The 27,470-nt window shown below is 38.9% G+C and overlaps 1 protein-coding gene across 1 annotated transcript in view; it reads right to left on the reverse strand.

Moving 5' to 3' along the window:
* LOC126406699 (neurexin-1a-like) overlaps positions 1–27,470 on the reverse strand; it is a 285,366-nt gene that overhangs the window by 250,609 nt on the left and 7,287 nt on the right. The window contains 3 exon segments of the mRNA XM_050071161.1: positions 8,776–8,823; positions 9,993–10,022; positions 11,630–11,647. Coding sequence (XP_049927118.1) covers positions 8,776–8,823; positions 9,993–10,022; positions 11,630–11,647 — 96 coding nt within the window.

The raw sequence follows: 27,470 nt of genomic DNA on the forward strand, positions 1-27,470 counted from the left end.
CCATCAAGTACAATTACCTTGTTTGTAACAAACACTGATGGCCCTGGGGTGGTATATGGAACAGGTAAGCTCCACAGTGAAGGCATGAAAGAGGTAAATTGTTATGTATTAAGTAAACTAGAAGTGGGAAGAATTTGGTGTGTATGAAATCTTTAATGTAATAATGTGTGTTTGGACAACCTGTGCCGTTGAGCCCACGGAGAAAACAAGGACGCCAGTCCCTTATTAAGACTGCTGTAAACAATGTCATTATGGATTTACTGGAAAATCCTGATGGCTGCACAGTTTTGAGGAATTGTCCGTAGCAGAGATGGAAAGAGGACTAAAATACTACTGTGTGATATAACTATTAGGTTAAACAGCACCTGTAGCACAAAATAAAGTGCATCAACATGTCAATATAAACAGACAAGTAAGACAACAACCTGGCAACCCAATCTCACTTTCAACTAGCGACACTTGTTCAGTGGCCCTACACATCCAACTGTGACACTCTAGGTACCACTCTAGCGTCACTTTTGGATGCTCAGGGATGGTGTGTCAACTTCAAACATAGGTTTACTACCTAAGGTTTTGGCAACATAATGTCTTAAACTTGATGTATGTCACATAACATGTTGCTTTACAGACACATGTGCTGCTAAGTTTTTCAAATAATTTAATGTTAACCTTCGGCTTTATATGGCCAGTCTGGTCAGGTTGCAAACCAACTGAACAGGCATTTGTCATTATGACACCCTCTGGCAAATTAGAAAGTAGTCTACATTGGCAACCTTTGCTGATGGCATCATGGCGCTGAATTGGACATGCATTACATTAGTAATAAGCAATATGACAATATGATTAACATAATTTTATGTTTAAAAATGGACTAATGAAGCCACTAGTGTTTGACTGCTTGATGATTGCGGTGAGCCGAGGCTGGTGTCAGCAACATGAAAGAGCACACATTGCAAGAGATGGGAGGGGAAGAGTGGTGCATACAGTCTTTGTTTACAACAAAGTTCATGTGTTTTGGGGTGAGGAGAGGAGACATGGTAAGAAAACTAAAACTGCACCAATAAGGCAACATTTTGGATTTGTTGCATTGGTAACCTGTGTTTAGGGCCACTCATCAAGCATCTGGTGCCCAGGCTGTGACCAGCACTATCGAGTCCTTACGTCAAAACCAACAATAAATTGATTTTCTATAGATGGAGATTTGCAGCCTGTGCATACAATTGATCATCAGTTACAAACAACCACCTTCCTTATTACAGCCTTGCAAGAATTGACCTTCAGAAAATAAGTCAACATTAAAAACTCAACAGCTACAGTCCACAAACACATTAGAACAAAAAGAGAGCCTGCACACTTTTTTAGCACATGCACACATAATGCTTAGTTTCAGGGCAACATAGTTGTTGCAGTCCTCCTCTATAAAGACAGTCAGAATAATCAGTAAGTCTGCTGTTGTACTCACCTGAACGACATTCTGTGAGTCTTGTCCACCATAATCAGCTCATTTATTCTCAAAGCATAACAAGTCCACTCAGCCTCTCGGTCCAACTGTGCTCCTCAAATTCAAATGTTTTGAAATGAATAAGACTCAGCAGTCACAGCTACGACTGATATTACCGTCACACACAGCAGAAAAGCCTCACACACCTCGCTGAAGGAGGAAGCTCCGAAGCAAATGAAGAAGTCACTGCTGGAGGATCCACAATGAGTATATTAGCTAGACCCAGCATGAAGCTGTTGGTCCGGCAGCATCCTGGGTGTATTCGACTTGGGTCAATCAGTGTGCTCCCTGAGTGGTGTACTAAATCAGTAGTTGATAGAGGTAGATGTAACCTTTTTAAAACCTATAACGAGATACAATTATGATTATCTTTACTTCAAAACATGACATCACTCCTTGTTTTATTGCATCATGTGCATTTTTTGTACTATTCACAAACTGCTAAAGCTGGCCCAGACGTCCTTACTCTGAAACGATCCAAAGTAGATTCCGAGTTGGAGTAGAACATTTTCCAGATATAAAAATTTTACTTTACGCTTGCCAGTGTCTGAAACACACACCAGAGCATGTTTTTCAACTAATCCTGACATGTCTTTTCATCAATACAAATGTACTGGAACAAATGTTCTGGAGCCTTTGATTGGTGATGCACTAATCAAAGGCTACTATTTGAGCACCTCCTGACTGTACAACCAAATTCCTTATTCCTTAGTTATTTATCACACGTTTCCCCTCAGCGTTTGTCATGTTTTTCACACTGTCATTAAAAAGGAGCATGAGTAATTATATGTGTGAAATTAGTTTTGACAGAGTTCTGGTGGCATTCTCTTGACTCAATGCATATATGTGCAGCCACTTTATTGTTTCTGTACTCGTCTACAAATTATTTTTGGATGTAGCAACAATTACACGTCATAGTAGCTGCCCTGAGCAGTGTGTTGCCTGCAGCTAATGAGGGTGTTAGCGCAGATAAAACTGTAAATCAGTAGTTGTGAAATCCTTTTTTGTGTCCATAATAGGAATTTAAAGATATTTAAGGGAGGACTCTGCTTCCTTTTCAGCTTTGAAAATTTAGGTCGGTCAACAGGAATATCTGCCTAAGCTTGCAAAAATAAAGGTCTGCTTAAAAACACTTCTTAAGGACTTCTCAGCAAAAATCTTAGCAAAGATGTGAAAAAAAGAATAGTTGCTGAGACTTAAAACCTGGAACTGAGCATAACTGTGACACTTGCAAGATAATGCCATGGTAAACATTTTCCTCACATCCATGTTTATACCTTCTCTGTGAGTTTCTCTTAAAGAGCTGTTTGAACATGACAAAAATTGCATGGTACACACGCACACAGGATTTGACTTTACTCATGTTTTGAAAGCTTTGCCTGCTTGAGAAGACGGGCTGTATACAGGATGTGTTTATACAGTAAGAACACACTTTATAGTGGTTTATCTTCACAGCAGTAAATCTTCTCCTGAGTTAACAAGATATAGCTACATAGGCCACAGTTTATTTTTCATTTCATTTCGCTTATTATATTGGCACAATCATTTTCAGATTGGGTGCTACTGATCTGTGTGGACTATGAGATTAAATCAGGCTCTTAAGTTTGGAGTTTTCATACCAGATGGTGATGATATTACCCATATGCCAAGACCTAGAGATAAACCCAATTCCGTTTTTGTTAAAAATTCTTAGTCAGCTTCTCAAACAGCACATCCACTGACATTTTACATAATGAGAGTCCAGATGACCACTCACTATAAGGTGTTATTATCTCTGAGTGTGCCCTCCAGGAAAAGTGTGAATCAAGACCGTCAGAAATGAGCACTCAGTGCCACCCTCACTAAAAGACGTCATACTGTTGTTTTTCTTTCTTTTCTTTTTTAAAATTCTCACCATACAGCTACCACACGGTTTATATCCGCAACCACAGATATGCTTAATATCTAGGATTAAAGCTGAGAAATTGCAATCCTGGAGGAGTCAATGGAGCTGAAAGTATTTCACTGACAGTCTTCCAGGTTTCATGTGAAGCTTAAAAGGCAACATCTGTTGTTGATTCAATGCACACCACATGGCATTGTGTTAGCTGTCAGATAAAGAAGGCAGAAAGTCTTGACAGGTTGAACTCTGACATGCCATTGCACATCATCTAAAAGAACTTGTTGCGTTTTCACTGCAAATGCGCCTTTTGCTTCGGATGGACTACTCTTTGGTTACAGCTATCATCCTAAAATATCAGGCAACTCTAAGTAAGATCATCTCTACACTAAAATGTGAACACTCTCCCAGAAAACAAAGAGATATAAAGCTTTAAGATTTCAGAGCATCCAATGGAACAAGGAAGTAGGGATTCTGAAACGTCCTTTCACCACCACTGTTACCACTATCATACACACATGAACACACATATGCACCTCTTTAAGCTAAAAATGACAATACAAAAATCTGTTACAAGCTGTGACAAATATTTCCACTGCTTGTCGAAACAGTCGTTATTTCTGACTGACATGTGCCTGTACAGTCACATGTGTAACAGTATCTCGCTGTACCCAGACACATTTTACCTGTCATCTCACAAACCTGGCAACTTAACTGTAAATCAAAGAACTCGACACCTACACGGGCCCACGTGGAACCAACTTGCACTGCTATTCAGCATTTTCTTCAGCTGCCGCTTTGACACTCGCTTTCTGCTCTGATACATAACCGTGGCGAGGTCACGTCGCTTATATGAGAGCCAAAACCATACCAGAAAATGAAAATGACTTCTACAGCTGGCCACTATGCTGTCAGAAAAGAGAAGACAGGAAAGCACTCCACTGTGCATTGGAATTAATTACTAAACAAGGATTTCATACGTTCAGTTTCTTTGACCATTTTAAAATCCATGACATCTTTGTTTGATGGCTGTGAAACGACATCACAGTCACTAATATGTGAGACTTAGACACTAATTCTATTTGCAGCACAACTGATCTTTGGGAACAACTGACTTAAGGCCAAGCCAATCCTAACAAACAAGTTACAGAGACTAAAGTCACTGAAGCAGAGCCTCAACAGATTTCACAGTAAGAAGCTGGACAGCAGAATGAAAGGATACAAATTACTTTATATACAACTCAAAATGTTCCAAATACATGTACGGCCTGATGATGTGAGGGGCTCTATCAGCACTTTCAAAAAACCAACTTAAATAGTCCGTTAAAAAACTGCTCAGCTCTGCACTCACTGACCTTGAATTCCATTTTATGGTCCTCATGACTCGCTTTTATTTAACAAGCATATTGTACACTTGTGATGTGCTATTGTGTGTAGCTCTGTGTGTTCTTCTTTTTATAGTATATTTTCACTCTGTATTGTTTGTTGTTATTGTGTTGTTTCCTTCTTCTGACCTGCTAAGGGAGTACAGATGCATATTAGCTATTACCTATAATCTGGTATGGTGAAATTTATGATTTAAACTGTACATGATCCCTTTCAAATAAAAAATAAATAAGTAAATAAATAAATAAAAAGTAGCCTGTCGATGTTGCTATTTATTTCAAGTGCGTGAGTTGAAGCATCCAGTGTTGGAGCTCTTGAAATTTTGGTCTATCACGACCTTTGCAGTTATGCAGATAGTCAAACTTTGCATAATACTGAACACTAAAGCATCTTACCGAGCTTGTGTTGAAGTAAATGGGTGGTGCTTCAAAATCCCACATACTGTATGTCAAGTGATGCTTTTTCAATGTCTTTCACTGACCTAAACACACTCCTACAGCACTTACACACTGAGCTGCGCTGAATCCCAGTTTAAGTACTATCCATTACCGCGCTGTACCATAAAGACTTCAAACATATGCACATCTCCTTACAAGATGCTTTTTCTTCAGGGGAAAGTCAACATGCCCTGGATCAGACGAGATGCTAACATTAGTATCAAGCTACTGTACATAGCTCTGTCTCTATCTCGCATGTGATTTAATGATTCATACTGTATGCACTGTACTAATGCCAATATACAGTACAGCTATGTGTAGAGCAAACACTGATGCTGGCATTGTGTTTGTGTAATGTGCCGTAGGGTTTGTTTATAAAACATAAAGAAAATCCATGGATTTAGCATAAACTCACACACACACATACAAAACTCTGGTCCTTATGTGTCAGCTGTATGTTTTCTTTTTACCGGTGAAACCCACAAACCACAGCGGATTAGTATGTGTGAGAACACATCTTGTTCACTCCTACAATAGCTGTGAAACTGTCACGTTTAATTATTTGACATTTAGCCTCTACATCAGTTCACACAAATCAGGGAGAAAACCACAGGATACAGAAATGTGCCAGCAAACATAGTTAAACAGCAGAAGCTTTGCAATGTGAGAGAGATTGCTGGATATCTTAAAATCATAAAGTAATTTCTCCTCATAACTGTTACCTGGATTGACCGTAGCTACATGCTTACCTTCTTCATGGTGGTATGGTTGATAGGTGTAGTTTGGTAGGCAGAAATTAGTTCCTACATGAAACTGCCCACAACAAGGTCTGTGGATTTTGAAGAAACATTCCCGCAGCATCACAAGCTGAGTGCCATCTAGTGCCATTTTATTCAAGAAAAGACAGACAGACACTCTGCAACTCACACCAAAAAAAATCCAGATTGATAAATAGCACTACATTTAAGAGGAACATTTTTGATTTAGGGGTGAACTGTCCCTTTAAGTTACTATTTGAAAGCATCTGTCAGCTAAGTGTGTGACAGCTTCTTAAAGGGCAGTGGCATGTCAGTATCCTCTACAATAAAAACAAGGGAATTAGTGCATTTTAAACATCCAATTAATTTGACACGTACAATATAGCACATCGTGTGCAAACAAACTAGCCAAGGGATCGCCCACCTCATAGAAATCCCCGGGAATGTGCACGGTATAATGAAAAGGGACAATTTCCATCTTTAGAAAGTGAAAGCAATTACATTAGAAAGTACACTAATTTAGAAATAGCCCAGTGGTACCTGTAAGCCTGTCTGCACAGCCTGCAGTTCCTCTTAAGCTGCACATGGCAGTTTATTGTGATGACAGCAATTAAATACCCAGTGATTCGTGTGCCAGCAGTATTATGACTTATCCTACTGTATGCCCTGCTTTCTAGAGCTGGATGGAAACGAGGTTTTAGGAATCCGGTGTCAGTGCACCAGCTGAAAGCAGCAGTACACAGAAACCAGCCCGTCCTCAAGGGACCAGCCATGAAACAGAGGATAAACCATACAAGTGGTTAACGTGACACAGGAGGACCTCGGGGGGGGGGGGGGGGCTACCACAATACATGATATTCTCACAAGCTCAAAGCAGACAATGAATACAGGCACTGTCCTTGCTCCTAGATTTAATGCTCAAGTGGGGATATGTGTTTGTGACTGCACACTACATGACCGGACTGACTAGGTTTCACACTGTACGACACAGGGGACAGCTAACAATGGCCCAAATTAGAAGCACTGCGCTACGTATGTCAGATTTGTGCCTCATCAGCATTCTCTCAATCTCTCCCTGTGGCTTCCCTTCTGCCACAGCTAAACCCAGTGTTTGGTATAGTGTAATGAAAACCTGTAGGTTTAAGATAAAGCCTTATAGTGGAGACTACAAACACCAGTCAGCATCAAGTGTGCTTTAGAGGGTTTAGAAGGAGTTTAATATTCAACTATCTGACGACTTAACTAGTGTAAGATTACTGAGGGCAGTAACTGACTAGTCATGGATTATATCAGGGGTGTCAAACTCCTTTCAGCTCAATCTAATCTTTAATGGGTCAGACCAGTAAAACTATTACATTATAACCTATGAACCACCAAATTTTCCCTACTTTTAGTGTGAAGAAGTCCATTTTCAAAACAGACAATTAACAGCCTAACAGCCAATTTGTCTCAGTTTTTCCACATTTATTCAGTCTACTACTCACTGTTGCACCAATACTGTTTTAAGGTAGGAGTCTGACACAGATTCTTTTGCTGAAGCTGCTGATTGACAACATTTTGCACAATGTTCAATATCTTCATATATGAACACAATAATTGTTCTTTTTTTTTCAGGGAACTGTATTATGTACAGTACAGGGTGGAAAAGCCACTGAAGCAGCATTTTACATGAAGTCTGCACTGTTTTAACTTGCTCCTGAAACCTGACACGTCATAGCCTGCACAAGTGCATCAGTATTAGGTGTGCGAAGTCATCCAGTGGGCTGGATTGGACCCTTTGGATGGCTGGTTTTGGTGTTCGGGCTGTATGCTTGACACCCCTGGATTGTATAATTTCGCCAGTATCACCAGTAGTTTTGCTCATGTATACATGTGACGTTGCAGACAGCAAAATGCCATTACACAAAAAATTGGCATTCATGTTTACAGAAGACCAAATGCCAAGATTTTTCTTACATACACAATTAGGTCAATGGCAACTAAAGTCTATTAATCCAAGGATTTTGCATGACTCAACAGCTGTTACGTAAAATGTATAGCTTTGGAGCCACCCACAGGGTTGATTTTCTAATTTCTAATTCAAATGCAACATTCAACTCTGAATTACATTTGTTGTATGTACAGTAAGTGTGTAATGAAAAGACAACTGGTATGCATCCACTTGCCGAACCAGAAAGAAACGGCTGTGGAAATGACACTTACCTTAGGAGATGGAAAAATCAATCTCTACATTTTATAATGGAGAATGGTTTCAATTGTGTGTGTATGTGTGTGTGTGTGTGTGTGTGTGTGTGTGTTATATTTATGTACATACATATCACCGCAGCTTCGACTTCTAGCAGCAAAATATCTAACATTACAATAGCTATGATTCCTCTTCACACAGCATAAAGTGAAACCTCACACCGTACACCCACAGGGCAGTTTGACGACTTACCTGTTCAGTTGATGCTTCACAAGTATATGATAAGAGATAGCATTTTAACATAACACAATATTTTCTATTTGGTGTAAAGAAATAGAAATGATCCAAAGCTGCTGATAAGAATTTGCGAGGCTAATACCACATTAAATGCCAAAGCAACAAGAGCAAGCAAAATCAAGACAAATGTTGTGTCTGTATGCGAGTGGAACACTTGAATGTCGTAGTGTTCATTTTCAGATTTGAAGTATTATTTGTGTTTGATAAATCAGTCTTCAATCAGTAAAGCACACACACTGGACATTCAAGTTTCCCACACTTCAGTAAGCTACTGATGAATTGCTACATTTGGTTTAACTTCAGTAACTAACTTGAAAGAATCAAAGTTTTACCTTGAATGCTCAGTAGGGACCTTAGTAGCCAAACTTCCCCTCTCTGCCCTGAGGAGGAGAGTCAAATGGCAAAGATCAGAAGTCCACTTACCCCACAGGGAGAAGAGGTGAGGATCACAGCCAGGATGGGAGGCCCACAACACTATGATCAAGCCTCACCCAGCAACCCCAAAACTCATTATCGGAACAAAAAGAGTGTAGTTACCCCTGGGTGGTGGTGGAGTACTGGAACTAGGACAGCAACTATTGTGTTCATATGCCCATTTTATGATTCTCATGCATCAAGCAGAAAAGAAACATGTGACACAGCTTCATAAACGTGTGAATGCGAAGCGAAAGCGGCACCTACCTTGAAAAGCTTTCATTAAAAGTTGAGAAAGCAATTTTTTTTTTAAATGCCAATGGCTTTATATACTTCACTTAGCGTGAGTATATAATGCCACAAACACTGCTGTCATAGTTTCATGAATCAGAGAATTAAAAGGGTAGTACCTTTACTTTTACCTATGAGATTTGATGAAATGTTCCATGAAGAAAGCAGATTCCAGACAAAAAGGGAGAACAAAAGGAGAGGAGACACCGATAAGTGTCGCGGTCAAGTCGGAAAAAAGGACAGACGACAGGAGAAAGAGGCTTGATGGCTACATATATGTGCAAATACTGGCGAGGAAATGTGTGACAGCGAAAAGGGGGACTAACAAAGGAAAGTGGAACGAGGCAAACAACACTTCACACCCCTGCTCTGCTGCATGATAACGATATGCAGTAGCCACACAAATGGATGGATGAAGATAGAGCGGACAGATCGTCCATGCAGACACTCGCAACATGCATGACAGATGAGGATGTTAAAAATTCAGTAAGCTATTTTCCACCACCGTGCATTATATTATAATAATGTTAATGCAAATGTTCTTTTACTTGAACCACATCATCGTAAAACACCAGAATGTACAGTAGAAGTGAATAATTAAAAGGAATGAAAATATGGAGAGAAACGACACAGCTACCCAGCAGAGTGGGGAGTAGAAAGCCAAATGAGCTTGGAAAAGGGGTCATACGGAAAAAAAAAAAGTCACTGGGAGAAAGAAATCAACTAGGTCGTTTAAAATAAGTGAAATGACAGCCCATATATAAAGCTTCAAGCCTGAGCATCGCACAAGCGTTAGAGGGGGGGACAATGGAGGAATGACAGGAAAAAGGAACAGAGCTCATACCTTGGTCGCCCATCATCAGGTGTGCCAGACCTTAAAGGAAAACAAGAGCACAGTCAGCAGAGAACAAGGGATCATGGGAAGCTGTGTGACACCGACACGCAGGCATCTCTTTCAGAGCAGATGTCTGTGTTACTTGAGGAGTGTTGGGATAGGGGAAGAGTGGGACGGACAGAAAGAGGAGGGTGTACAGACAGGGTTAGCGCGATGAGCATTTAGTCAACCGAGGCAGGTTGCAATGCATCATCAGCCACTTACTCGTCATCATTCAGAAATATAAATTCAGGCTGACTTTTTTTTGTTTGTTTAAAGCACACATCCCACCTTCCAATGAAAGAGCGAATCCTATGCACAAATACAGCAGGAGACTGTTTACCTTGACCTTCAACATCTGTCAACACTGACTCATACTTGTGTCATGCAGAAATAAAAAAGGAAGATGATTGGACATGGTCTGGTCACCGTGCCATTTTGAGTAGCAATTAATACAAATTGCTTAAAATAACCGTTTAATTGCATTACAATCATTTGATTTACAGTTAACCAATATATACTAATCATGAACAATAGGGTTTAGGCAGAGTACCAACTCCTTTGTTTGACTGGTAGATCCATTTCCTCTCAAGAGTTCTTCTGACATGTTTTTATGTAACTCAAACACTTTCAAAACCACCTGAAAGCTGAAAGCACTGACATTTCTGCTTCTTCTCTATTATTGAATGCCTCACTAACTATCTGCCTGGCTAATGCACATTGTTATAGGAAGTGGCTGTATGTTAGCTGCCAAGTTGTAAGTCTAATGCTTTCCTTTTGCAAGTTTTTCTTCCTGCTATACAGTGTACATCGTCATCAGCCTGCTGTTTGAGGATATAAGTGATTTCAACCACAAGCTAATAATAATTCCCTACATCCCCATGAAAGACTAGCACAAGGAAAGCAAATGCGTTTTTGCTAAAATAAATAAGATAGCATTGTTTGAAAATTTGTGTCAACCAACAAAACATTTCTAATATTCAAACAAATAAAAACTGCATATTAATGACTGGAAAACCTGGCCAATCACATAGCGTCAGATGATGATAGCAATTACCATAAATAAATTGGTCATTTTAAATCATTTATTAATACCGGTTTAAAAAATTAGTCTATATTGTGCTGTTTTGTAGTAACTGTGATTAGTAGGGATTCTCTAAGAAAACTTTAATGACAGTATCTTACTTAAAGATGGCATTTTTTTAAATTGAAACGATCAAACTGAGCACTTAATATCACTTGAAAGGTGGATGGAAATCTTCCCAGTTATCCAGTTAGTAGTTGAGAAGACCAGCAGAACTCCAAGGCTACTCAAAGTACTGCTAAGCAGTGTCGAGTTAGAAAGCCTAATTACAGTCTTATTCTTCATTCTCGATTTAGGTATCAGTTTAATCATGAACATAATTATCACAACGAGATGTAAAAATAAAAACAAAACGGCGGCAACAACAACATAAACCTGATTAATGAGACTTACCACTCCAGTAATAGCAACACCATTACCAGTATAAATCATTTTCTTACATTTATTTGAGGAGCCTGAGCCATGACAATGTGTAGGCATACAACATATAGCAAGAATGAAAAAGAACCATTAAAATACCCACCTTCAGTATAGTTGTCTTCTGGAAGCACGGACAGGCAAAGAGAAAGAGAGGAAGACATTCATTAAGCAGCATGCAGACTAGTACTGGCCATTGCATGTCGTAACCATGCAAGGCATTAAACATCACATGCAAGTGACCTATTGTAACCCCTGCAGAGGAAAGGCTGATTTATGCATTCTTTTTGTCGTCCACCCTCTTTGCTCAGACACTGACCTGGAATACAGGACAGAGCCCCTCTGAATATTTGATGTAACCTTGACGAGTTAAATTCTTTAAAACAAGTCTCGGCGGATAAAAACTGGCATCACCGTTAGAAGATTGAAGAACCAGTATTGATCATGAGGCGTAAGGGGATAAACATCTTCAGGCTTGTGGCTGGTTCATCCTGTTGAGTTAAGCTCATTAGATCTATTATTTATTTGACTTTTCTTTTTTTTTAATAAAAAAAAAAAACCTGATGGACTGTAACTTTTGGTATCAACAACTATTTAATTCAGCAGACTCACTGGAATCTGTGTGCAGTGTTTTGTTTTCTTTTTAAATGAAAAAGTGCCCTACTCCGCATGTGATGAAATGCACTGCAAGAGAAAATAACCTAAGATAAATAGAGTTGGCTGTGGTATAGCAATGCCTCTAAGGTTTCAGTGGGGTCTCGTGCCTGGAACTCTACTCAGGTGATTTGGTCACCGTACTGAAAGCAATGACCAGTGAGCACATATTGCCAATGCAAAAGGAGATTGCCTCCCAAATTAAATTGCCCTAACATTGATTTTGGCAATCAAAGTGAGGTGTGAGGAGGTGAGAAAACTGCCATGTAAAATCTGTCACTAATAAAGGAGACCGAGAGGAGAATTTCATGTTGGTGTAGAGTAATAGCAAACAGTGAGGTGAACATCATGCGTCCAGTGGGGAAATGAATGGGTTTGAGAGAACATGCAAAAACCAATGAGATGAGAATGTGTAAGGGCCCGACTGCCTATAGAAAGAACAAAAAATAGTCAGTCAACAGTTTGATTCACCATGAAGTGCTAACGGAGACTGATTCCATATTTAATAGTTAAATACTTCAGATCAGAATAGCAGAAACACACAAAATGGTTTAAAATGAAAATTTGATGGCACTACATCATTATGATTTCTCGAATCGTGAACTGAAATCATGAAGACAGTAGCATGCGATGTCTAATCAGTATTTGTACAACAGAAAGTATGATCCTGTAATCAGTCCAGTCACTGTCACCATGCGGCCAGTTGGGCACAATAGGCCCAATTTCCACTACAAAACAAACTCCTACCTCTTCAAAATGGTTTCTTGCCCAGATTCAAGCGATTTTTTGACCCAAAACTTACCATCACCACTGGTTCCCCTTCCAAATCAGACATCATGCACAAAAAACCAATCCAAATAATCATTTTGTGAACAAATTACAAGGCAATAAAACAGTTTAACTTTACATGACAGGACCAATTCAGCTCAGTTTTACATACATTTTGTAATAGTTGTCCTATTATCAATTTGAATAGTGCCTCATTTATCCAAGCAATTGAGGAATAGAGGATATTTGGGTTACCTATGTATTTTTTTCCCAAACAAAAAGAAATTGTTTGAAAAAAACTTGAACTCTGCACACAAGCTTATATAAACTGAATGTAGATGAGTTGCATTGTGTGCAGCTTTTTGCATCAGGAGGATTGTATTTCCTAATGTCAACACTTAACCAAAGATAAATGAGATTCTTTTGTGAGAGAAACTTTAAAAAAAAAGAAAAAAAGTGCATTTTGTTCACAAAAAGTTAGCTTGATGATGAAAAGCACACTGCTGAAGAAGCATTCTGACAAGGCAAGCATGAAGCCGGCAGTTGCAAAGTGACCACATGAGAAGTGAAAAGTAAAAAGAATCACGGCTTGTTTGCTGATGTCAGGACCCCGAAGACTGACACTGAGTTTTTCCACAGTATCTAATAATTCCTCTCACTGCGTTTCAATTCACAGAGTGGCCGGTTTAAGTGCGTTGTTTTGATAGTTTGTTTTAGACTGCGTGTGAGGTTATTGTGCAATTAACACTGTGTTATAGGGATTCCCTTCCTCTAATTATTGGTGATCAAAACCAAATTAAAATCAGATTTAGAAGTACAATGATTCATTTATCCTAATTAAGTACAGCTTGAGAGGCATGCAGTAATAATAGCCTTACATTAAATCTGATCTGAGCACATTTTCTCCACACAAAGAGAGACCTAAACACAGCTGAAATGCCAAAAGGGGAGAATCATACAATAATACAAACAGCACATTTCTAATTACGATACTGTACATGAGAAAACAGAATATAGGTGCCTCAGGAAATTTTATTTGTTGAAAAATTGTGTACAGTGGCAAAAGTAATTCTTTGGAATCAAACTCCAGCAATCTTCTGTGGCCACACTAAACGAGGTTTCATTTGTGCTCTGAGGAAAAGAAGCTTTCTGCTAACAGCAATATCACCTGACAGGGACCATTAAAACAAGACCCCCTCCTCCTGTCTCTCTATCTCTCTCTCTCTCTCTCTCTCTCTCTCTCTCTCTCTCTCTCTCTCACACACACACACACACACACACACACACACACACTTTCTTTCACAAATGTACCCAGCTGGTTACATCCTAATCCAGAGACGTAAATCCATTTAATCCCCTTGACAAAGTGATCCCAGTGCTATTGTGCTGGTAACACTACACCGAAATGCACTCAACTGTCTATCAGACGATCTGCATCTCTGATGGTCTTGTGCTGTTGATCATGCACATGGTGTTTAGCTCATGGAAAATAATTACATTACTATTCAAGTTGACGCCAAACTAAATGAACCATCTGTGCCACAGCAGAAGAAAAAAAAATCAAGGATGGGAAATTTATCTAAGAATCCATTTTCTTTTCTATTTGCCTCCTGCAGACATGATTCTGACACCTCAACACAACCTTAACACTTTGACTGTGAACTCAAAACTGTGACAACTGATTAAGGCCAAAGTGACAGTCAGTAGAGAGCCAAACTAGCAGCACTCAATTCACTATACAGTACAACGCATCAAATACCATTAGCCGGCTCGACAAAATGCCATTAGGACACTCGTGCCTGTCCTGCAGTGTGTCTGAATGCAGTTGGCTGAAGAGACGTGGCAAGAGCAGGGAGCGTTCTGGATGACGCTACATTTCACATAAGGGAACACGTGTCACATCCACTACACACAACATCCACTTTTTTCTTTGCCATTTCACAATTTCGGAACATCCTGTTTGCCTGAATCAACCTTTTGTCATCCATTCGTATTGTCATCAGCACTGCAGCGCTTTGGGTGTGTTGGAATTCTCTGCCTCTACTTTGGCCTTATTTCAGCTGGTTTTACAGTGTAAATCCAGAATTCAAGAGGTGTTTTTATTTCAAACTCTTAAAGGTTCAGTATGCAAATCTGAAGAAAGATAAGCCCCATTTCCACAGAGCACTACAGTACGGTTCAGTTCGGTACGCTTTTTTTCCCCTTTTCCACTGTAAAAGGTTTTGGATGGTACCCATGGGACCATACTGTCGAATTATTGGTGAGCCTTCTGTTGGGGTACCTAGCACACAGATCTGGTACTAAAAGTTGATTGATTAGTAAGTAGTGGACGTACACTCTGCTCAGGGCTGAGTTGTGGCTGGTTTTAACGCTCATGTAACCACTGTTCATACCGTGGAGAGTTTTATTAGTAGACTGTAACTATAAAATTAGAGGATGTTTTGCTGCCTCACAGCAGCTGGAGTAATAAATAACTTAATTCACTGGACCGACTGCCGGCGACTTTTAAGGCTGAACGTTCACTTGTAATGTTACTCAATGCATGAGGTGGAGACATGAACCCATCAACACACCTTAAATATTCCATATGACAACTCTGACCATTAATTTAGTAATTACACTCATTACACTTTCAGTAATGAGAGGATCTTCAAGCGTTTATATTTATTAATTTCAGCCAGATTATGTGAACTGCATATATTCTAATCCTCACATGGAGAAAAAAGGGTCGTGGAGCATCAGGCTACGGCAACACTAAACCCCTGCGCTTGCCTGAGAAGGACTGAATGCACAAAGCCGCTATTTTTAAATATCCCATCAGAGAGACTCTCACTGCAGCCTGTTCTATTTAGTTCTGAAAATGTCAGCGTGCAGCCTCTTTCTGTGGACGATTAACGAGGTGCAGACTTCCATCTGTGTCACCAGTAAGGAGGAAATACAGTGAGTGCTGGTTGGAGCAGTGAGTGACAATAATCCCGCCCACATTTAAGGGTACTGTTTGCAGTGGAAATACTCAACGGACCTAGGGTGTAGGTACCATGTATGAAGGGTTACTTTTGGTTCCAAAGGTACCATACAGAAAGTGTTTGGTGGAAACGGGGCTATAGTTCCTTGTTGAGTCCCACCCCTAGGTTGTCATATACCGACACTTGGTAGTCAGACTAAACCAACCAAAGCGTCTGTACTGGACAACATGGGAGTGAAACTGTCTTTCTACAGTGAGATGCATGCTGCACCATTAACAAGCACTCCATTGAGTAGCACAACCAAAATTAAATGTTAACTGCCCTTGAACCTTTTTAATTACAGTCATGATTCTGTAACTAAATGTACAGGAGAAAATTATGGAAAAATGTGGTTAGTTTCCACCTAATTTCTTTTCTGTTTTGTATGTGCAGAAAGTAAGAAGTCATTGCTGCAGTGATATCAGGATCTTGAAATGTTTTTTGCAGATATAATGATGAAGCTTTGTGCTGTTAAATGATGTATATTCTGTCAAGGCTGAGTGGGGACTCAACTGCATGCCGTCACAAATAAGGTTAACAAACTTCCACCTAGCTTGTATTCAGGCAGCTGCTTGTCAACATGAACCTCACCAGGAAAATGTCTATATCTGTTATTTTTTACCCCTAAATTCTGTATTCAAAGACTGAATGCAATCATAGCTGCCTTTCAGTTAAAACATTACTTCTGCAGCCTTTTCTAAGAGAGCTTAATTGTGTGTGTAATGTAGCAGCTCTTAAACAAATGGCCCCATTCTTTCCTAGAAAGTTGTGTATTTAAAAAAAAAAAAAAAAAAGGAAAATCTGAGAGTCAGACTTTACCTTAAACTTTTAAAAAGACGTGCGACACCGAAAGCTGTTTGTGTGTTCATGTTCTGCATTCATAATGGACCATTTCATACAGTCATTATTCAGGGACCATTAACTTGCTCTCTCATAGTATTAGGCTTATTTAGTGGACTGGTCAGTGAGGAGGTGAAAGAGTCACTCAAATAAGGGCATGTTGTATAATACGCCAAATGTATTAACAATGTAATTAAATAAAGAGAAGTAATATGTTAAATGATGTTCAATATTATAAATTATTAAGCAACTGACACTTCCTAATGAAAGCAGTTCAATTCCATCTTAAATAGCCTCCAACTGAAGCAGTTTATCATGCCAGCGTTGCTTTGAAAAAGTAGGTCAGCTACTGCTATGTTTCATTGTGAGAAAACCAAAACTCTCATTCCAAAAAAACTCTATGTGGATATTTGGACATCTGTTTAAAGGTGCTGCAGAGAAACGATGCAATGTGATGTCAGTAAACTGCACACAGCACATTTGTCACAAACATAGTGAGTCCAGCTTCCCTTAAAGATGCAGCAAACACTGCTGTCTGAAGCATTGATTTGTAATTTATGACTGACAAATTATAATGCACACTGTCTATTATCTTAGTGACAGAGAGCATTTTGATTGGAATCCTCCTCAGATACTGAAGAGACCCGAGATCCTACAATTTCATAATGCAACTCAGTGTCTTTAAATGATGACAGAGTAATTCTTCACATTTTCCTCCAGGGCTGCAGTAGGGGTGTGAATCTCTCACCTCATGATTCAATTAGATTAAAATTCAGAGGGCTGCGATTTGACAATAAAACGATTATCTATGTATCTTGATGATATTTTTAATCAAAATATGAGTTAAATGAAATTTATGGAATACATACATTTACTATGAGATACATAGTTATTTCTCTCACTGTGTGACAACGTGGCACTTCTAAAACATAGCTGTGTTTGTAGAAAAGACAAGTTTATTTGCGCACATTGTGGCTCTTGTCCTGGTATATATGGTGTATATACATGCTGGTGTAGGGTCCAGTGTTTGCATCCTGTATTATTTCTCCAGAAACAGTATGCAATTCACAATCTGTTAAATAATAAATGGTCTGCATCCTTTTATTGTAAAAAGAATATTGCATTAATGAATGAATGAATTAATTTGAAAGCACCTTAAAGTCTCCTGTGTGTGTAGGAATAACATGAGGGGGGGAGGCAGAGTGCTCTGCGGCTCCTTTGTGTCGTTATTTACGCTATGCCAGCGGTGGAGCTGCGAGCAGCCTCTCACTTTTTGTTAGCTCCAGGAAAGCCAAGACGCTAAGCAAGCCAGGCGCGGGGTTTTAAAGGTGCAAGAGGCTGAGCAGAGATTGATTTTCTTCACCACACAGGTGTTTTTAGTTGGTTAACGCTGCAGCGTGTTTTGCTCAGCAAGTTCGCATGCTGACACAACTTCTGTTAACTTTAGTCTCTGGGTGATGGCGTGAGCAAATATTCACAATATGTGTCACATTCGCCTCACAAATGTAATCATTTAGACATTACATTAAAACATGCTTACAACGTGGTCTACAGTGTGGACACGCTCCATAGACTGTCTAGGTGCTACACTAACCTCGCAGTTGAGTTCCTTCAACATCACGTTATTAATGAACATTCAGATAATCGATTATTGACATTTCTCGATGCTGAATTGTCCATGTCTGCATTGTGATGCATCTAAGAACCGATTCTACGCCCATCTCAGGGCTATAGTGGAAATTTGTTGTCTGTTTTCAAAGCCCATGTAATACTGGTAGCTAAACTGACCTCCATAAAAATGGAGGAATGCCCCTTTAAAATAATTTGTGCAAACAAAATGTGCACTCTCTACATGGTCTTCCCTTACAAACACACATGGAGCTCCATGTAATCTCAGATAAAATAAGAGCTCTTGTGGTTTTTTCCCTTCCTTTTCCTGCAGTGTTATTAATCAGAGGGTACTAATGTCATCACCATACATGCAATAACAAAGAGGAACAGAAGGCACTGAATCCATCGTCAGCCCATTAGACAGTTGTAAATTTGAAAAATAGTAGCAGGAAGACTGCTCTAAAATCCCTTGTCGCAGAGACGCTTTAAGGGAAAATGTAAGCCTTGCAGCAAAGGTCAGCGCTACCAGAGGATCGATTTGTGGTTAAATTACAATTTGGACCAAATCAAGAGTAATGAGTATAAGTGAGGGTTCATCTCTTAGTACCACAGACTAAACCTAATGCATCTATCTTACAGAGGAGTGTTAGTGGCATTACACAGCTCACCATCTCCCTCATTATCCTCCTCAAGCAACAGTAAGAGTGGAGAGAGAGGAAACAGGCAGAGTGACCAGCCACTCTGATGGAAATTGATAGCTCCCACAGCTGTGGCTATACGCACAATTTCTACTCTCGCCAGTGGAGCCGGTCAAGGGTGCCACATGTACACTTTCAGAACAATACACTCGTCTTATAACCCTTTTGTGGGGTCACCCCTCTGACACTGGATTCCTCCAAATGGAACAGTGTCCAATAACTCGGGTGCAGTCGCACATTTTAGCAGAAAGACAGCTACTGGGCAAAGAACTTGTCATTACACCCCAGTGAGTTTTTTTCTGCTACTGAGCAGTTTGTTGCATTTGGACTCTTTCTCTACTTGAATACTGATGACAGACTAAAAGCAATAGTTTGGTGTACAAAGCTTTAGTGAAGTCATGACAAAACTTGTAGGATTTGCTTTCCATTAGACCCACAAATTAACCTACTGGGGAACTTAACAACCATTTGTGCTTCTTTATGGAACTCCCAAAAGAGGACTTTGGAAATAGTTTGGAGCATTACCAGGAAGTGCATAGTGGTGATGTGGTCGTCTGATTCCCATCTTACAATAGCCGGGTGGATTTGGAAAAGAACAGCTGCATCCCACATGAAAATATCTTGTATACTCTAAGAAACAAATACAACACCTTTCTGAAGATTCAACAGCCCTACTTGACGTTTACTGATACTTTACCAATACCTCTTTTAGATTTGTTACAAAAAGGACACCAGATTAGTTCTCTGATTAAGCCAGGATTATTTATATTGCCTCTTACTTTATGTTGCATTTTTTGTTCTTTATTCATTAATTATTTATTAATTTATTTCTAATTTATCTGTATTATTTTTTATTTTATTTTTTTTGGATTACTACCTACTCCTTTTGAGTTAGGTCCTCTTTTGGTTTGTATGAGGGGGGTCAGGGAGGGGAGGGGATTTGCTTGTGTGTATGTTCTGTATGTTCTGTTAAATTAAATAAAATTAAAAATAAAATATAACTTAATTATATACATTTTTACTATGTAAAATAAAATAAAAATAAATAAAATATTAAAAAAAAAATAATTGGAAGTTTGACGGAGGTTGCTTACTTGCTTTCGGGGAGTTAGAGAAAGAGATTATACCAATTTTGCATCTGTCCATTAAATGTAAGGCTGCAGTTAGCTTAGCTTAGCATAAAAACAGAAAACGGGAGGAAACAGCTGGCATGGCTTTGTCTGAAAGCTGACAAAATGTGTGTGGTAGGCGAATGTTGTTACCTGTAGACTGAACCAAACTAGCTGCTGCCCCATTTCCGTTTATGATAAGCTACGCTAACTGACTGCTGGCTGTAGCCAAATATTCAACGTACAGATATGAGAGTGGTAACAATCATCTCACTCTGCACCATAAAGTGAATGAGTGTTTCCCAAAATTGCAAACTAGTGCCGCATAGCTACAGTAGGTAACTTAAAAAAAGAAGAAAAAAAACAAAAAAAAAAACAAAAAAACTTTTGCTATATTTGCTGAATCTGTCACTACATCCTGACAGTAGTACATGAGACAGATAATCTGTGAAAAAATCAAGTTCATCTGGCTCCACCCAGTGCTCCTAATTGCATTTGCAAGAATCAACTGTGCTCGAGTGAAAATAATCAGAACTGGGAGGAGTCTCTAAAGCATGTCAGTTACACATGCTGCATTGCGTACATGGCAAGACAAGTAAGCAGAAGAATACAGAAGATGAAATGCAAGCTAAAGAGAAAGAGTTAAACTGAGCCCAAGTTAAAGCAATAGTAATCATGAGAGCAGGTTTTCTGATGTGAAGAAAGCTAAAGGTCCTAAAAGGATCCAAAAATTGAAAACAATTCAGTTAGGTGTCATGAATTCCTGCAGATGCCATTCATTGCACTGGGAGAAGCCAAAGAATCATCATTTTTATATAGATTATCTGTCTGCTGTACTACTGTCTGGTGACGGTTTCAGAGAATAAAAGAGAAAGTTATTTTTTTTATTAAAATAACTGTACATTTAAGGAAACTAATCAATAAAATTGTGATAGAAACCACATTTCTTCTACATTTTCATCATTTCTTCTATGAATGAGACAGTGGTGCATACACATGCACTTAATAAAAATAATTTTTTTCATTTCACTAATTAAATATACTCCAACAGCCTTAGTGTTAGTGATTTAATTAATCTTATTATTCAGCTACTACAAGTTTCTGGGAACAGATGGGCTGTGGACAATATAAATCAATCCAGATATTTCCAAAGAGACAACCCAAACAGAGAGGATTGTGCGAGCAGATGTGCTGAAGACCTCACCATTATTTTACATCTTGTGGGTTGGAAAGATCCAACAGGATAATCAGAGCAGCTTATACAGTAGTTCTAATAACCTTAATCCCAGGATTGACAATATCTAGGATAGTATTACAGATGTGAAGTAAATCTTTTTTGAGATGCAGTAGCTGCTGAACACTTGAATATTAGGCCTGGCAGGGGAACTAAGATGTCTACTAAGAATCAATGTAAACTGCAATTTTATAAGTGAGTGCTCAGCTTATTGTAACTTATTGTAATCGAAATCTCAGCCTCGTGTTGAAGCAATGTGCGCCCATGTTCGCCAAGCACCTTTTCTAGCTAAATACGCTCAGCAGTTGCTTAAGGAAACTGTAGTTGTGGCTCTCACTGTTGACGTGTGACAAATCCCTATCTGAAGAGTAGCTCTTCAGCTAAAGTAAAAAAAAAAAGTATTAATAAAGCACACTGAGCATTAAATGCAGCTAAGCTCTAAGTACTGTGAACTGAGAGCTTCATCCCTTTCCATTATACATCACAAAAGAGACAGAGTTATACAACAAAATTAAAATGCAACCACTGATTTCTGAATCTCACCAATGAATCAATATAAAGAGTAATGATATAGATATTAAAGAGGAAGGACTCTCCTTCTTGTACTGTAGGTAGAAAGTCCCTAACTGTGACACATAACCTGCACTGCACTACATTCAAGTCAGGTTTATTTGTGCTGTTACAGTCACAAAGGGTTTCAAAGTCACATAAAATGTTCCTGAAAAGTGATTTGTCTACCCTCTATCATTAGCATGACAGCTTTCAAATTATGGCAGTGCACTTTCGACTTGTTTTTAGTATTTCAGACGACTCTCATGAAGGATGACACCCAACCAGCAGCATCAAAGGCAACTGATGTTCAAAGTGAAAATATCATCTTCAGCCTGGAATTTAAAGAGGCAAATTTTCACCTCTATGCAGCTTTTATTCTGTACCTGTGTAGGGGAGATCAAATCACTCAGATTACATAGAAAGCAACCAGCAGTTATGCAAAGCAAGATATTTTCCCTCATAAAACATAGGTATGAATAAGGACGTCATCTATGATAAACCAACAAAGACCAGAAATTAGCTGACAGACAGAATTCCGCCAGATGTCACAGATACATGACATCACTTCATGGCAGTTGTTAAGAGATAACAGGATTCCGTCGATGAATTATGCATCTCGTGATATACTTTGTAGTCCATATGCCAGCTAGCATGCTTCACTTTAAACATACTATACAGCCCAATTAAATATGAGCATGTGTGAGTGGTGCATGGTTAATGGGATGTGTTTATTTGTACTGTGGGACGAATCCCGTTAAAGGAGGAGTTTGGTGTCAAAGAATTTCACAAACACCCTTTGACAGTCAGGAGCAGTTGTATTTAAACAAGGCAAAAATCCTCCGGGAAAATCCCTCTAATCTTTTGATCCCAATATCTGTCTTTGGACTCAGAGACAGCAGTATACTATTAATCTGCTTTTGTCTGAGTGAAGCTGCAGGAGGCTCCCAGACAGAATGACACTTTCAGAGATACAGTGAGGCCACATGGTTTGTGCCACATACAATGACAGACACGCCTGAGAGGGATTGCTCCTTCAAATTGAGAATTAGCCTTCCTATACAGCATGTCCTAGTTTAATTCATATATGTGAACATTAGCAAAGCTGCTGATTACTTAAAAGCAGGTGGTCAGAAATTGTATATGTCATTCACATGGAGCCATCCATATAAATTATCTAAAAATGATAGTTTTGCTTTCGACAAATATGAGCTACTTATTGCATTTACAGAACTTAACTGTCTCCATATGTGTTCTGACTCATTGTGTGTTTACCTATGCAGCTGTCTGTGTACAGGTGTGTAAGAATCACTGTTCTTATATATTCAAAGTTGCTTCAAATTCCCAAACTGTAAAACGCATCTTCTTCAAATACCAAACCTTACTGGTGTCATTAGCTGCACAGGGACACCATTTTAAGGTGGAACTCAAAATTCATACAGGTTATTCCTATGGTCTAAGACAGTTCAAAAATATTAGTGAACATGAACAACTCTCTCCCAAGCCCCCAAAAACTGGAGTGCTAAAACTCAAATTTGTGATGTCACAGGGTATAAAGTCTGGAGCTGCTCCACTGACAGTGAATAGGGAGAGGTTTTATAGATGACATTGAGAGCACCCAGGGGAATGTTCTCAGTATATGGGTACATTTTCTGTTCCAGAACTGAGAACACTACAGTTGAATAAGGCTCATTTGGATATAAAAAAGAAAACAAACCTTCTGTGGGTCCATAAAATCAGCATCCCATTCACTGTCAGTGGAGCAGCTCTGGATTTTATACTTGACGACATCACAAGTTTGAGACTTATTTTAGTTTAAGAGTACCTTATGTTTAGTGTTCCCCTTTAAGATTATCCACAAGCACTGGTGGGGGAAGTATTCAGACCCTTTATATAAGTAAAAGCACTATTACCACACTGTAAAACTACCCTGTTACAAGTAAAAGTACTGCAATGAAAAGGTAACTTAAGTAAAAGTGTGTACAATCAGGAAAATGTACTTTAAGTATTAAAAGCAGAAGTATAAAACAGTTAAATCAGCTTAATCAATCACAAAGAAAAGCAGCAAGTCATCATATTTGAAAAGCTGGAACAATGAAATGTTTATGTATGAAAAATGACAAAGGACTATCAAAAATAGTATTTTTTTCAATCAGTCAATTGACTTATCCTTTCAGCTGCACTTGGCCATTATTATGTGTTTTCTGGGTAAGTATATCAACTATAATACTAAAGTTATCAAATAATTATAGTGAAGTAAAGAGTGCAATATTTCTCTCTGAAGTGTAGTGAAGTAAAAGTACCTAAAATTTGTACTGAAGTACAGTACTTGAATAAATGTTCTTAGTTAAAGTCCACATCTGACCACAAGATTAATTTCCTCCCACTGTAATCTTGGGGACACAGTGATTTATCTTTTTAAGTTGTTAAATGCGCCAGCCCACTTCTCCACTCTTTTGTTTCTTTTAGTGTGCTAGGTTGAATTCTCCTTAGGGAAACAACTTGGCACAAAATGTCCACTACTGACTGGAGGCATACAGCCAGAGCGTCAACCAAACAGAAATTTCACTTTGAATTTTTTGGCCTCTTCATTTAGAAACAAACACACAGCATGAAGAACAGTCCAACGAGTTCCTTGCTAGATGTACTGCAGTAGTCAGGATAGTCCAATTATTGACTAGAGAAAGAAATCCTCTCTTTTATACTGATCAACAGCAGAGGACTGTGTGTCTCTTGGTATCTCTGTAGCTAAAATGTTATGTTAAAGCTGCTTTAATCAAGATTTTTAGGAACAAAGCATCAAATGACTTTGTACAATGTGAAAAAGAACGAATTATCACCCAACTGTGCAGTTCCACTCAGCCCCACTGAGCCTTTTAGCATCTTTCAGCTCACTTTTTGGTTTTGGTTTCATGGTCCACAAATGTGCGACTTTGCTTCACTGTCACTGCTCTCATCAGTCTCATTTCCGAGACTGGCCTCCTCCAAAATACAGCCACATACGTCTTATTATAAAGCGGAAATGACAACCCATATTTATGTTTTTGTCAGGCGGCGACCTCTAGTGGCTATAGTAATTACTACAGGATCAAACGAGGAAGTCAGGCAGAACAACAATGTCTGCTTAGGGCGGGAAGAAGGTGAGGTGGACAGACTAAACAAGCACAGGACTTTCATCCAGGAGATGGATGTTTTTTGGTCCCATGTGAAACTAAAAGTCGATGCTGAGTATTTTTAAAAACCTAACGTAGTACATGGCATATGTCACGCGACACATGTCACGTAAGACATGTTAGACTACATTTCCTTTGTAATAAACATATTAACTTCAAGCCAAACCATTATCTTTTTTCTAAACCAAACCTAGTGCGACCCTCAACAGTCATATACGAGCTATTCTGTCGTTCACCGGTGGGTGCGCTAATTTAGGTAATTAATTTGAGTTGCATACAGAAGCAGGAACACACGATCCATATGGCTGTGTGAGATGGCGGATTTGTTGTCATTTGCGGTTACAACAGTAAACTATTTTCATCTAAAAATGTCTAAGGCGCTTTAGATTACTTGCTCACCACCAAACCACAGAAAGACAAGGTTGGCGACTAGCTGGTGAATATAGTTGAGTTAGCAACTAAATAGATAATATTTCCCTCAGGAGCTGGTGGAGACCAAAACAAAGCTAAAAGGAGATTAAATATTGGGCTGATGTTTGTCAGAGACATGACTCCAAATGAATGCTGCTGTGTTTGCTACTGTATATGCAACTTTTTGCTAATAAGTTTGCTAACAAGTTAACTGCATCAACTTCTGATAACAGCTTGTGCTGCCCCCAAATGGCCAAAAATATTAATTGCTGCTTTAATCTGAAGGAAAGACTACCTCAGCTCAATCAGGCTCAGTGAAGTGACTAAGACAGTAATATATACTGTACGTCAGCACTGCAGTGACAAATTGTTCCAGAACACTGAGCAAGACTCTCTTCTTAGCACTGGGTAAACATACTTAATACCAAACTTGTTACAAAAAAGACCTTCTCTAGTTTAACTTAGCTATACCTGAAATATTCGCCTTCAAAAAATGCATAAGGGAGCACTACCTAACTGATGAAAATGTAGGCTGCAGGCTTCTGCGAAAAAAAATCCAGTCTCAGTATTTAATTTGCATTATGACGTTTAACGCCTCCTCCTCCTCCCCCTCTTTATACCGAGTGGTGTTATGGCAGGTGGCAAGTCATTGTTGTGACAGATAATGTAAAACACCACCTCTAATGTAATCAACGGGTTGCCAAAGTCATCACGTTTCAAATTTTACTGGCAGGACATTTGACTTGGCAATCCCTCTGCCACTGATTAAAAATCAATTTGTGTAAGACAGACCCAGGCGAGGAACCAGTGTCATTAAAAGAGCCCAATGGCATACTTTAAAACCCCATACAAAATGCATTTTTTTGTATTATATGTACATGTAAAAGTAAAACCCTGTCACTAAGAAAGCATTGACTGTACCACCCTGTAGCAAAAATAAAACTTCCAGATAAGCATAGAAAGCGGATTAACCTCCACATATTTTCAGTAGCTGTACAGAAATTTGTGACACTGTAAGATCAGGTTCAAACTATTAGCTGCAGGAAGAGATTCAGCAAAGGTTCCTCGATTTGTAAATCATTTCTCAGATATTAACCTGAAACCTAACACACCAATAATGAAGACTCAAATTTGCCTTAGAAAAACACCCTTAAAGACCAAGGCACAGTCAAAAATCCATTAAACATTTTGTCTCCTGCACGTGTTGCAGCACATCCCTTTCTTAATGTTGCAGTAGGCACAAATGCGTAGTGATGCTGTTGTGTTCAGTGACTAAAAGACTTCACATCACCAAGCTAGCAGATGATTATGATTCAAATGTGAAAAAAGGTGTGACATAATTTCACTTACTGTAGGCTACAGTCATACTTGGTACCCTGTCAGCATGCATTAGCAGCTTAATCAAGTGGCTTAAGTCATCAGAGTGTCAGTCCTACAGTGAGTGACGTTAGTTTCAGAGACTTCTAACTATATCTTACAAGAACCTAGAAGCTATGCTCTCAGCACAAAAACACAGAGTCAAAATGCAATGCATTCATAGTTATTTACTGTATCCAGTCAATGTGAGTTAGCCTTTGAATTACATAATGAACCACATGAAAAATAAAATGCTGCACAGTCTTAGTTTAGATCTGCCCTACTTTTTTTTTTTTGTAACCTGGACTGATTTATGTTTAGCTGATGCACGATGAAATAAACATCATTTCATTTTATCAGGATAAAATATGGAGCTGTGCAATGCATCTATGTTATTTATCTAATGAGAAAAAGGAGGACAGATTCTGGGAACTTACTGGCCATCGAAAAGTGCATTTAAATAATTGTTTTAACCGATCAAAGGGATTTATGGGTGCGTGTGTGTGCGTGTGTGAGGTCATGCAATGTGCAAGCTTGTG

This window comes from Epinephelus moara, chromosome 19, assembly GCF_006386435.1.
Source record: "Epinephelus moara isolate mb chromosome 19, YSFRI_EMoa_1.0, whole genome shotgun sequence".
Taxonomy (NCBI): domain Eukaryota; kingdom Metazoa; phylum Chordata; class Actinopteri; order Perciformes; family Serranidae; genus Epinephelus; species Epinephelus moara.